Source organism: Schistocerca gregaria, chromosome 10 (assembly GCF_023897955.1).
Source record: "Schistocerca gregaria isolate iqSchGreg1 chromosome 10, iqSchGreg1.2, whole genome shotgun sequence".
Taxonomy (NCBI): Eukaryota; Metazoa; Arthropoda; class Insecta; order Orthoptera; family Acrididae; genus Schistocerca; species Schistocerca gregaria.
The window spans coordinates 222,663,322-222,677,442 of record NC_064929.1 but is presented as its reverse complement, the minus strand read 5'-3'; the positions used below and the strand labels follow the sequence as shown (position 1 = coordinate 222,677,442).

Sequence of the window (14,121 nt, the reverse complement as noted above, 5' to 3'; positions counted from 1 at the left end):
GTCCAGCACTCTCTCAGCTCGAAGATGAGAGGAAAGGCAGCCAGCTGTGACTCACTCTGATCAGCTGTGCTGGCATTTACCTCAAGTTATTTGGGGAAATTTTCTCAATTACAGTCTCCTTTCACTTTCTCTGACATTCGGTCTGCACAGTGTGCGAGCAGTAGAGGAAACTGAGGAGTGTTTTGGAAGGGGAACTACACTGTGGTGGGGAGAAATCAAAAACTCTGAGGTTTGCCTAGAACACTGTAATTATGTCGGGCAGAAAAAGGATCGCAAAATTGATCGAATTTTTTCAAAAAGAGGTTGTCACGTCCACAGTAGACATGAACTGAAGGAAATTAGTTTATCAAAAGGGACACTAAAAGCAGGCAGACAAGTTTTACTATTTGGGCAACAAAATAATTTACAATAACAGAAACACAGAGAACAAACTGTTGACTGGAAATAGTCAGAAAAGCTTCTCTAAAAAGTGAGAAATATTTTAAAAAGCATTACACATTTTTATGCAACATGTTAGAAACTCGAATACGTAGTTTTTCTGTCCCACAATAATATTTACTTAATAGCTCGTTACGAACTGGCTTTCAACTGACTGTGGCCCCTGAAGCCGAAAGCCAGTTTGTAATGAGTTATTAAATAAATACTATTGTGGGACATAAATACTATGCATTCGAATTTCTAAAATATAAATTTTGATCATTTGTTTCAAGCGTAACCTTACGAGGAAGAGGAAAGTGGACGACAGATGGTACACACTGGAAGATGACAGAGGTTTTTTAAATGTGCTGCTACAGAAGAATCTTTAAGATTAGACATGTAGATCAGATAAATTATGTAGTGACACCAAATAAAACTGGAGACGAGGGTTTCGTGCCACAACTTGAGTGAAGGAAGGGGTAAGTTGTAAAGACACATACCGAGGCATTAAAGGTGACGCAGGGAACTGCGAGGAGCAACAATTGTAGAGCGAGACGAAGGTAAGCGGCGTCACACAGTTGGGGAGTGCAGGGGTCCTGCAGAGATCGAAAGGCCGGCACGGCGCAGGCCGGCGAGCAGAGCCTATTCCGGCCGGGCTTCGGAAAGAAGGTAGAGTGACGACGATTACAATGATGCCCAGTTTCACGATTTCTCCAAATGGAGCTACCCTTCCTCGAAGGCTCGAATAGATATTCTTTTGCAGGTTCCGAAAACAATGTTATACTATTAAGTCTCCTTCAGATACTTAAAAAAACCTACTCACCAAGTTGCGGCACGAGAAAACGTGTAAAGGTATCGAAATGTGCAAGCCTTTGGAGCCGGTGGCGCCTTCTCCACACAGGAGGGTCGAAGGGAAAGGAAGAATGATGAAGGTAAAGGATCGGTGAGTTTTAGGAAACGGCGAGAGCTCGGAAAAGTTGCCCACAAACCCAGGTCGAAACCCCAGGTCGGGGCGGGACGAGGAGAAAAGACTGATCGGACTTCTCCGAACGAGATTTGAAAACCTGAGACCTCAAAGGTAGAAGACGGTAATATGCGAGACAGAGATTACTGACAAAATATCATACACAAGTCAATAAGAGAAGATTGTATGTGGTAGAGGTACAAGGTGGGCATAAACAGACAGGTCAGGAAATAAAAGATGAAGAAAACTAAATGGGTGTGAAGAAAGGAATACTTACTCAGAAGAAATGTTCACACCAGAAAAATTAACAATGAGAAACTGGTGTCCGGTGAAAGAATCCAGACAGTACGTTCCGTGAAACAGGTACCGAGGTCACGACTGATGTCCTCTGCGACAGGATATTTATACACCCTCCGCCCACATATCCTAGACTGAGTGAAGTGGTGCAGCGGTTAGCACAGTGGACTCTCGTTCGGGAGGGCGACAGTTCGATCCCATGTCCAGCTGCCCCGATTCAGGTTTTCCTCAATTTTCCCTAAATCGCTTCAGGCAAATGCCGAGACGGTTCCTCCAAAAGGGCACGGCCGACTTCCTTCCCCGTCCTTCCCTAATCCGACGAGACAGACGACCTCACAGTTCGGTCTCCTCCCCCAAACCGACCCGACCCATTTATCCTAACTCGGCGGTACAGACCGTGTTTACGTGACAGCTGCTACACGACGTGTCATTTCACAGTTCGCTCTCCCTAATTATATTTTTTGCCAGTTGCGGGACCAGTACAGGTGGTGGTAGAAGGGTGCACAGGGCAAGTCTTGCAGTTGGGACAGTCACAGGAGTAGGAACCATAGGGTAGGGAAACCGATGCAGAAAGAGCAAAGGGTCTGACGAGGATATTGCAGCGATCGGGAGGTCGACGAAAAGCTACTCTATGTGCAGCAGGCAATACGTCAGACAGAGTGGACCTCATTTCACGTTACAATTTGAGGAAGTCGTAGCTTTGTCGAAGTAGCCAATTAATAAATTCAAGATTGGAATAGTACTGAGTGATGAGTGATTCAGTCCCAAGTCGTCTTTCGGAGGAATCGGCACTACCGGGGTCGAATGTGACGGTCCACTGAGTCTGCTCTCAAACTAGGCTCCACATCCAGTGAAGGCCGAGGCGAGTATGGTGGAGTGTCGCCATAAACAGTCCGCATCCGAACAAATACGTACGCCTCTAATGCAGAGGCAGTACGAGAGGCGGCGACGACACCTAAAGTACGGCTAGTGTCGAAACGTAAGTACTGTCGTTCGTTAGTACGTTTAAATTAAACGGATGTAGGTAGGTGACCATCTATGAGGACGAGATTGACATCAAGGAAAGTGGCACACGATTCGGAATAGGACCGTGTGAAATTAACTCGGGAGGAGTATTTGTAGGTTCCGCGAATTTTACGACGTCAGCCTCACCGCGAGTCCGTACGGCAAAGGTATCGTCAGTGTATCTAATCCGAACCGGAGGCTGAAGGCTCACGAAACCCAGGATGGCCCCTAGAAGTGACCGATGGAAAGGCTGGCACAGGAAGAGCCATCCTGGTCCCCAAGGCTGTGCCCCTGATCTGTTTCTACATCTGCACCTCAAAGGTAAAGTAGTTGACGGTAAGTGTAAAGTCGATTAAGGTGAACAGGAAGGACGTCGTCGGTTTAATCGGGTGGGCAGTAGACGGACCACGTATGTGGGGAAAGCAGTATAGAAGGCGATCGCATCAGTGGTGACGAGCAAGTTACGTGTTGGGAATGGGAAGGGCACAGGCTTCAGATGATCTAGGAAATTGTTGGTACCTTTAATACAGGAACCCACTACACGCAGCAAGCAGCTACACGGGTAGCAGGGGCTGTGTGGCGTGGACTGGGCGGTTTTTTAGGTTAGATGGCCTCGGGCAAGTACAGAAAGGGCAACAGCCTCAAAGGGTGCCGGGAAAAGTCAGGACATGTGGGGGACCGAGCAGCAATTGGTATTGTAATTGTAAACTGTCGAAGCTGAGTTGGTAAAGTACCGGAACTTCAAGCGCTGATAGAAAGCACCGACGCTGAAATCGTTATGGGTACAGAAAGCTGTCTGAAGCCAGAGGTAAATTCTACCAAAATTTTTACAAAGGCACAGACAGTGTTTAGAAAGGATAGATTCCACACAACCGGTGGTGGCATGTTTGTTGCTGTTAGTAGTAGTTTATCCTGTAGTGAAGTAGAAGTGGATAGTTCCTGTGAATTATTATGGGTGGAGGTTACACTCAACAACCGAGCTAGGTTAATAATTGGCTCCTTTTACCGACTTCCCGACTCAGCAGCATTAGTGGCAGAACAACTGACAAGAGAATGGTCAGACTTGTCATGTCGAAACCTGTGTTGCTTTTTTTACCACTGTGGGTTAACATTGCAAGAAGTCTGTATGTAGAATTTCAGCTGCTGACATGACCTGGAAGTCTGGAAACAATTTTATGAAGCAAGACATTAGTGTCGCACGGTTTCCGCACTTATATCTGCCTCTTGTACCACCCTGACCTCTCTCGCTACGTTATACCAACGCCATCTAGGGACAAGGTGGCGTTAGCTACGTGACGCTCTCTTGCCACAGCAGTGAGAGAGCCGATCCCCCTAGTGAAAGCGATCGTATGATAATTAAACAGTCATTGACAAATATGGCTGATATGTTATCTACAAGATTCTTTCCAAATAGCTATGAAATAGACACAAATAAATATATGGTTTATAACACGTCCAAATTTTATTTCTTGTAATTACAGCAAAAATGCTAAAAATGATACAATGTTCAAAACATAGGTTTTTTGTGCACCAAGAACATACAAGCAAAGACGACATATGACTGCCCTGCGAATCACAGACATTGTTAGATGTCCGTAGACAAAGCTGGGTTGGTGTTAGGAATGAATCAGGCCCAGTATTAGTATATTTCGAGGAGTGCCACGCATATTTAATCAAATTCTGAATCCGTGGGAAGGAAAATTGATAATGTGCTACTGATTGCAGCTTGGGAATATTGTCACGGTGATAGACAGGAAATTACAGTGATCTGCACACAATAATTTTCTCTGTTAGTTTTCTGTAAAATGCCTTCCACTGACGGAAAAATTCTCTGTCTAAAGGTTGAATTACGTTCGTTGTGCCGGGTGGAATCTGAAGTATCTCTACTTCTTTGACAGGGTGGGCTCGAAATACAGCTTTTAATGAATCAGACCTTTTATGACCTGACCACAAATATAGAAGGAGGAGAGATTTGTTCCCACAGACTGGAAGAAAAGCATGACGCATGAAAAGTGTAACTTTTCATTTCGCATTTTTCCAGACTTCGATGTGTCTACTACAAGATTGTTTGCGTAGAACATTGTTTTTTTGACACGTGGTCCCAAATTTCCAGTTGGTTCTTGAAGACACACATATAGTATAGGAAACAATGAACCATCCACACTAATTATGGGCATTATAGTGTACGAATGGGTGAGTGCAGTCGTGGACTGCGCAATCGCCTCAATATGTTTTTCCCCTTTGAATGACAGTGTTCTTTTCGCACGTATTTCTTTTTGAAAACCTGACTGATCTGCATTGCACACGTACGATTCACTAAAACTAACGATCTTCTTTTTTGCAATTAAGAAAAGCTTCTATCATTTGGATTTGTGTCACTACATTTTCCGACCTGTTTCTCGATACAAATTTTGTTATTTTTCTTGCCACAATTTTATATGATCTTTTGAAGCGACTAATCCAACTTTGAGAAGCTGTAAATTCTTTAGCGCCTATCGCGGTGGCAATCTCTAACGCCCAATCGTGCAAAGTTGTATCGCTGACACTAAATGACTGTTGTCTGTCATCGGTAAATGTCGCACAACACTCAGTCTTCACGCGTGTTTTCTGTCGATTGCTTCATTTGGTGTATGTGGTATATCTCAACGGCAAACAGCAGAACATTTACAGGGTTTGTCATCACCTGTGAGAGGAGATCGAATGTTCACCATAAAGTGGCTTGCGGAGTATAGATGAACATGTGCAGAACATCTTTCACATCTCTAACCAGTTTCAGGACGGTATGTTTCGAAAGACGTACCAGAAATTACAAGGACGTGCATGCCACAAAAACGAATATTCGTTTCGCCTTTCCACCAAAACCGTGCAGCGATATTACTCTTTAGTGAACGCCGCGATAAGACGGCCACACATCCCGACCGCGTGCACAACGCTCGCGACTCACCATTTCCAGGGGTTGCCAGCCGTCACTGCAAGCGCCAAGCAGGAAACACCCATGTTCGTGATTTGTTTTAGGTGACTTCCAGTTCATGTCAGCAGCTACAATTTTGCACACGGACCTTTTGCACAGTTAAATAATAGTGCTAAAAAAAAGCAATACATGTTTCGGCATGACAAGTCTGACCATTCCCTTGTGAGAGAAAATTTGGAATACATTTCACATAAATTTTCTCAGCATGTTATAGTCTTAGGTGGAGATTTAAATTTACCATATACAGACTGGGACACTCAGATTTTTAGGACAGGTGGTAGGGACAGAGCATCGAGTGACATTATACTGAGTGCACTATCCGAAAATTACCTCGAGCAATTAAACAGAGAACCGACTCGTGGAGATAACATCTTGAACCTACTGATAACAAACAGACCCGAACTTTTCGACTCTGTAAGTGCAGAACAGGGAATCAGTGATTATAAGGCCGTTGCAGCATCCCTGAATATGGAATATAAAAAAAGGGAGGAAGGTTTATCTGTTTAGCAAGAGTAATAGAAGGCAGATTTCAGACTACCTAACAGATCAAAACGAAAATTTCTGTTCCGACACTGACCATGTTGAGTGTTTATGGAAAAAGTTTAAGGCAATTGTAAAATGCGTTTTAGACAGGTACGTGCCGAGTAAAACTGTGAGGGAGGGGAAAAACCCACCGTGGTTCAACAACAAAGTTAGGAAACTACTGCGAAAGCAAAGAGAGCTTCACTCCAAGTTTAAACACAGCCAAAACCTCTCAGACAAACAGAAGCTAAACGATGCCAAAGTTAGCAAAAGGAGGGCTATGCTTGAAGCGTTCAGTGAATTCGAAAGTAAAATTCTATGTACCGACTTGACAGAAAATCCTAGGAAGTTCTGGTCTTACGTTAAATCAGTAAGTGGCTCGAAACAGCATATCCAGACACTCCGGGATGATGATGCCACTGAAACAGAGGATGACACGTGTAAAGCTGAAATACTAAACACCTTTTTCCAAAGCTGTTTCAAGAGAAAGACCGCACTGCAGTTCCTTCTCTAAATCCTCACACAAACGAAAAAATGGTTGACATCGAAATAAGTGTCCAAGGAATAGAAAAGCAACTGAAATCACTCAACAGAGGAAAGTCCACTGGACCTGACGGAATACCAATTCGATTCTACACAGAGTACGCAAAAGAACTTGCCCCCCTTCTAGCAGACGTGTACCGCAAGTCTCTAGAGGAACGGAAGGTTCCAAATGATTGGAAAAGAGTACAGGTAGTCCCAGTCTTCAAAAAAGGTCGTCGAGCAGATGATGCACAAAACTATAGACCTATATCTCTGACGTCGATCTGCTGTAGAATTTTAAAACATGTTTTTTGCTCGAGTATCATGTCGTTTTTGGAAACCCAGAATCTACTCTGTAGGAATCAACATGGATTCCGGAAACAGCGATCGTGTGAGACCCAACTCGCTTTATTTGTTCACGAGACCCAGAAAATATTAGATACAGGCTCCCAGGTAGATGCTATTTTCCTTGACTTCCGGAAGGCGTTCGATACAGTTCCGCACTGTCGCCTGATAAACAAAGTAAGAGCCTACGGAATATCAGACAGTCGTTCTTCCCGCGAACCATATGCGACTGGACAGAAAAGGGAGGTAATGACAGTGGCACGTAAAGTGCCATCCGCCACACACCGTTGGGTGGCTTGCGGAGTATAAATGTAGATGTACATGTAGAACCAAGTCTTTGTGCTGTGAGTTGCAAGTGTCGATCAACTAAAGAAAATATACGTTCGGTGGGTGCTTCAAAGCCAGCAACTGTGTGATAGCCACGGTGATTGGGTTTGTGGCTATCAGGAAGAGGGTTAAAAGGTGGGGATGCACGGTTTGGGTGGATTGAGATGTCAGTCCTTTGGGAGGTGGTGGTAGGCTGATGTTTTAAGGAGGGACTGCGTGACAGCCACGGGGGTGGCAGATGCTGTACATAAAGGTGGCAGACAGCTGGCATAGACCTTCACGAACAACTCCTTCGGTCAAGTACCAGAGTGGTACATCTTTTGTCTGCAGGGAGGGTAATGATGGTATCATTAGTTTTTCAGCTCTTAGGGAATGTAGAGCCCGGAGTTCTGTTGAGGACAAGTTAGGGTCATATTGTGAGGACCTGAGGAATGGTTGCGAAGCAATGCCGTATGCGAGGAATACTCGGAAATCCCTCGAGTGACGGTTTTGAGGTAGTGACAACGAATCGTGTGGAAACTGTCAGAGGCCGTGTTCGGTGTCACGTCTGCCATCAGAAGGGTTTTGCGATCGAGTAACAAAGTGATAATTCAGATTCGCATTAAGTGCGAAGGGAAGTACGTCCTTCGCCAAAGTTGGACGACGAAATAAAGGTTTGAGGCCGAAAGTGAGACCCTCGAAAAATACTGATACTTCAGAGAGAGAGTGCCTCACTCGAGCGGTTGAGAAGGTGACCGGTTCTCGTGACCGCAAGTTATCGTCGACCTGGGAGGCAGCGGTGAAGGACCCGGGACACCGAGGAGGTCGGGCACGCTCGGTTTGCAGAATGGGAGTCGTAACAGTTTAGGGAGCTGGAGACGAACAGAAAAGGAAATGCCACTGTCGAGGTATTTTAGGAGGAGCCAGGACAGATTTTGAGGCGAAGTCCGGCCCGTCGTCGCAGTTCGTAGTCAGCTCGGCAGACGGTACCGTCCGAGGAAACGTGCGGGGCAGATTACTGGAGGATTTTGTATAAGGTGAGAAATCTGGTGTAATGGAAATTGGCAGATGAGGCATATAGCTTACAGATTAGGCAGGTAAGTGTAAGGAGACTTAGTTCCAATACAGCAAAAGCAAGTTTTTGAAAGGACTGAACGTAATATGTGACGGAATTCGTCACGGCAAGAGAGGAGGGTCTGGGAAGTTGTAGATGGTGGGAGTGACAAAAAAGAAGTAGATGGGGCAAAAAGAGAGGAAAAAGGAAGAGAAGCAAGAAAAAAGATTTAGGGAGCTGGAGACGAACAGAAAAGGAAATGCCACTGTCGAGGTATTTTAGGAGGAGCCAGGACAGATTTTGAGGCAAAGTCCGGCCCGTCGTCGCAGTTCGTAGTCAGCTCGGCAGACGGTACCGTCCGAGGAAACGTGCGGGGCAGATTACTGGATTAGAAAAGATTAGAAAAATGTTCAAAAATTCATATAGCTGCGTCAGTTAATCAATGCCTGCAACATAGAGTACAAAGACTTACTTTCTATATTTAACATACCGTCCATTCCCTAGATTGGCTCAAATCTGTGCCCATCCTAATCCCACCACCCACTGATGCCACCTTCCTGTACACTGACCTTCCCCACGTCGACTGTCTGCCTGCTGCTGGACATTTCCTCAGTCATATGATGTCTGTCCTGCTCACCTTAATCAACTTTACAATTACCAGCAGCTACTTTACCTTTGAGGGGCATACGTAGAAAATGATCAGGGACACAGCCGAGGGGACCGAGGCTCCTTCCTAGGCCGACCGCTCGCCCGGCTCCTCGGAGGGGGCTCTCCCGATATAATAAGCATTCGGCTCCCAGTTCGAATTAGATACACTGAAACGTCTTCGTCGTACGGACTCCCGGTGAGGCCGATCAGTTAAAATACACGATTCTGTCCACATTAAACCTAGCAACAAAGAATGGTACTCGCATTCTTACAGTTGCCGTACTTCAGACATCAGATGTGCCCTCCCGACAGCCTCGGTAATTGAGGAAAATGTATTTGCTCGGATGCACTTTCTTTACAGCAGTATGTCACCGTTCTCACCTCAGCGGGCACTGGATGTGAAGCCTAGTTTAGAAGCAGATTTCCCAGCCCATCACACCTGATCCCAGTACTGCAGATATCTTCAAAAAAAAAAAAAAAAAAAACTACAGAGTACACCATTTGCTGCTCAGTACTATCATGGTCTTGACTGTATTACTCGGCTACTTCCTAAAATCGTGCCCTAAAATCAGGTCCTTCCGTCAGACATTTTGCCCACCACACGTAGAATAACGTTTTGTCGCATTCCCAGTCTCCACAGTATCGTCGGCAGACCCTCTGCTCCTCGTGTCCCCACTGCTCACCCTGCTACCGGCACCTACAGTGGCCCTGTACTATCAGAGAGAGAGCCACCTGCAACGCGGCCCATCTCGTACACCAGCTATTACGTAAATGCCGTTCGGCCACGACTACCGACCGGTTATCGGTCGGGACGAACGGGCACAGGCGTAGGGTGAGAAGGTGTACGCCAGCACACGCAATATCTGGTCTCACAGCACAGTCCGTGACACGTCAGTCATCATCTCGTCACCCGTTTCACTGCATCTGCTATCTCGATTCTTCCCTCAGATGCCAGTTTCTCGGAGCTCTGCAGGTGGGAACGCGTCCTCGGTTCTCACCGCCCCCGGTTTTAACTTACATTAATTTGTTCGATTTCAGCATTTCTTCTCAGTAACTATTCCTTTCTTCATTTACTTTTAGTTTCCAATATTTTTTGTTTCCTGACCGGTCTTTCTGTCCACCCGCCCCTCTTCACCACACAGAGTGCACTCAGCTTTCCAGTCTCACTAACTGGTGCACGACCCCCGGGGTCCTGCCGGTAACGGCAGCTGGTCCCGCGAGCTGTTACGGTATAAAGGCGAACACCGACACGACGGGCGGAGGCCGCAATACGTACTGCAGCGCGGCGACCCGCTCCTCGTGCTCCCGCTTCATCTTCGCGACTGCTTGCTCGTGGAACCTCAGGAACTCCTCTCTGCCGTTTCCCTCGGCGTGCCCCTGCAACACGGGAGAGGAGGGAAGAAAAAGATATGCAAGTTTGCGAGACTAGATTTCTGTTACTTATTTAAAAATTTCTCACTGGTCAAGTACAAAAACAGTTGTTCTCACCGTTCAGTCGTGCATAAAAAAATATGCTTCTACGGCAAGGACTGACAGCTTATGTGAGTTTTAAGATGACATTTACAATACAGATAAAGAAAGTAATGTAATCTATGGAAAGTTATTGAAATTTACAAATTATTTAAGAACAAAGAAGATGACAGACCGGAAGGCAGAAGCACTGCGTTGTCGATAGGCACAAGAACGAAAGGTAAGGAGCCTTTTGGGATGCACTCCCTTTTTCTATCTGTAGGAAACACACACACACACACACACACACACACACACACACACACACACACACAACTGTCCCTTCACATTGTGATCAGTTGACTGCCAGCTCTTTGTCATAAGGATAACTTCCATTTGAAAAGCTCAGAAAAGCTTGTGGGTGGTGAGGAGGATCGAGATAGCACAGGTTGTGAAGCATCCATTGAAATCTTGCCTGTTGTGCTCTGCCGAATGTTGTGCCACTGGTTGGTCCACCTCACATTTGGCAAATTTGGTGGTGGCCATTCATTCTAGTTGTCGTCTGGTCCATTGTCGTAGCAAGTCAAAATGCTGACCAGTGACTGTAGCAGTGCCGGTACGTAACAAGGCTGCCTTCCCAGACGGCGTGCCCTCCGACGGAGTAGGATAAGTCTGTGATGGGACAAGAGTAGGTGGTGCCTGGTGGGTGGACTGGGGAGGCACCACTTTGGTAGGGGCTGGAAGTATTTTGGATAGGATGACCCTCACTTCAGGGCACGACGATAGATAATTGGAGCCCTGACAAAGGACGTAGTACAGTCGGAACTGTGAAAGACCTCCTCTCCCCCACCCATTCCCTACAGTGGAAACACTACTTTGCCACCGACTCCTCCGACCGAAGCCAATCCGATCCCAACGTCGAACCCCGCCCGTCCCGATCTGTACCTCTGTCCGACTGTGAACGTCCCACACTCCCAACTAACTGTCCCCTCGTCACCTTCTGAAGCTCCTAAGTTCTGACCTGGCCTCAGCATCCTTCCTCACATTTCTCCCTAAGAACAAGGTACATTTAGACACAATAAAGGACTTCCCTACACAACCTGACCTCACCACCCTCCCAGCAGACAGAGGTTCCGCCACTATTTGGACGAACTGGAGTGACTACCTACACAGGGCCTCCACCGGCTGTCCGACACCTCCTTCCACACACACACACACACACACACACACACACACACACACACCTTCTATATGCTCCCGAAAATCCACAAACCTGACAATCCCGGGCTCCCCGATGTGGCCAGTTACAGTGCCCCCGTCGAAAGAATCCGAGCACCCGACGATCGACATCTCCGACTAACTGTCCAAAACCTAGCCTCCCGTACTGAAATACCAACCAGTTCCCGCACCGGCTCTGCACCAGATCCACACGCTTACCTCCCAGATCCCCACTAGTCACCATTTACGCGACCACCGTATACACCCACATCCCTCGTAGCCACGGGCTCGTCGCTATCGGACACTATTTCTCCCGGTGCCCTGCAGGTTCCGGACCCACCTAACCGACTGTATTCTAACCCATAACAACTTACCATTCGAGGGGCACGCGTAAAGACAAATCCGTGGGCACCCGCACGGCACCCTCCTCTGCTGACCACTTCGTGGGCTGCATAGAAAAAACATTCTTAGTTTCCCAAATTATTGATGACATCTTTATAATTTGGACCCGAGGCAAGGATATCTCGTCCTCATTTCCCCACAAGCTCAGCACCTACTCTCCCATCCATTTCACCCACCGTACCACCTCCACAGATGTCGGCCTCCTCCTGTCAGACGACTCCATCCACACCTCGGTCCACATCAAACCCACCAATCACCGACAGTACTCGCAGTTCGACAGCTGCCACCGCTTTCACACTAAAATATCCCTCCCGTACAGTCTGGCTGCCCGTGGTACGCACATCTGTAGTAATGAGCCACCTGTGAAAGCAGCCACGTTACATAGCAGCCCTGCTGCACAGACAGCATTTTACATTCGTACGGCAACCGACCGGCTGTCAACTAGAATGAGTGGCCACTGCCAAACTGTTGCCAAAAGCAGGGCAGGTAACCCAGTAGCAGAGCAGAACATCTGAGATTTGAACGGCCACCTCACACCGCATGACATTTTCATCCTCCTCACCACCACCACCAACAGCAGCTTTTCTGAGCTGCGCAGATGGGAATTATCCTTACAGCAAATCCATGGTTCCCATAGCCTTTCTGGATAGAACTTGCTGCCTCTCCATGCTCCCCACCCACCCAATAGTGTGTGTGTGTGTGTGTGTGTGTGTGTGTGTGTGTGTGTGTGTGTGTGTGTGTGTGTGTGTGTGTGCGTGTGTGCGCGAGCGCACCTGCACCTGCACCTAGAAAGTTAGCCACGTTTTGTATGTGCTGTCCGTGTGCCTGCCGACGACACATCGCTTCTGCCTTCTTGTGAGTCGTCTTCTTTATTCCTGTAGAAAGTAATGCGTCATTTAATACAAAAAACCATTATCACAATTTTGACAAACCATTAATCCTGAGTCAATTAAACGAGGAAGATATTTGGCCTGAACTTAAACTCTTCACAAATGGACTAGACTGTAACCCATTATGAGAGTCTGTGTTACGAGATTATATAAAATGTCAGTTTCCCTTTCATCCAGTTACTGAGCTGACGAATCTAGTAAATACGACAGCTCGAAAAGTGACGACTAATTTTTTATATTGGGTTCGATAAGACCTTTACGACAATTTAACAAATCGTAGCGGCATCAAATGGCAACGAGGGTCATTTGCGAGAAACTTTGTAAACTATGTAGAGTAGTTCCCGTAATAGTTTCTTAAGATTTTCACCTCACGAGGAGTGGTGGGTGTCTGCAGCAGTAGCTATCCAAATCATGTACACAATCGTACACTGATTATTTAGTTTCCAGCTGAGTTAATGTCGGTTTACATAATATTTTCGTAGAAAAGGAGCACACTGAAACGGTGTGTGAAATCTGGCTGAAAACTCAAAAATACGGCAAGTGCCAACTCGAAATGCGAAACGTCGACAGCGTCCGGCAGAGAGAATTTTCGCTCGTCAGAGTGTACGGTAATTTGAAACTCACTGGCAGATTAAAACTGCACGTAAGACCGGGCCTTGAGCCCGGGGCTCCTGTCGAGGGCTCTACCGCTGGACCACGGGAGGCAAAGCTCCCAGGTCCGAGTCCCACTCCGGCACACTGTTATAACGTGCCGAGACGTTTCGGTGCTCGACAGATTCGTAATAGGAAACTTAATTTCCCATAATGTTCTAAGATTACAATTATTTCTTATTTTCAAACTTAAGCCAATTTTGAACAGGAAAGGAGGCAGCTAAGAATCATCGGAAATTTGCAGAGATGTCACACTAAAATACACTCTTAACAGTGTGGCTTTGCTGACCGGACAAGTTAAAGAGCCCAAACATATCTGTACCAGACACAGCCAGTAGAGTAGTGGGGCGGGTTTAGAACGCGTTCACTTTTAACAGCTCAAACTTCAATCGTACAAGGCTCATAGTGATAGTACTAAAAGGTAGACTCTCACAAAAAACTATAAAATTGCAGAGCGACA

The 14,121-nt window shown here is 46.5% G+C and overlaps 1 protein-coding gene across 4 annotated transcripts in view; it reads right to left on the bottom strand.

Moving 5' to 3' along the window:
- LOC126293555 (plectin-like) overlaps positions 1–14,121 on the bottom strand; it is a 210,774-nt gene that overhangs the window by 76,372 nt on the left and 120,281 nt on the right. For all 4 annotated transcript variants that reach the window (XM_049986828.1, XM_049986830.1, XM_049986829.1 and 1 more), the window contains one exon: positions 10,328–10,428. In XM_049986828.1, coding sequence (XP_049842785.1) covers positions 10,328–10,428 — 101 coding nt within the window. The remainder of the gene's footprint in view (positions 1–10,327; positions 10,429–14,121) is intronic.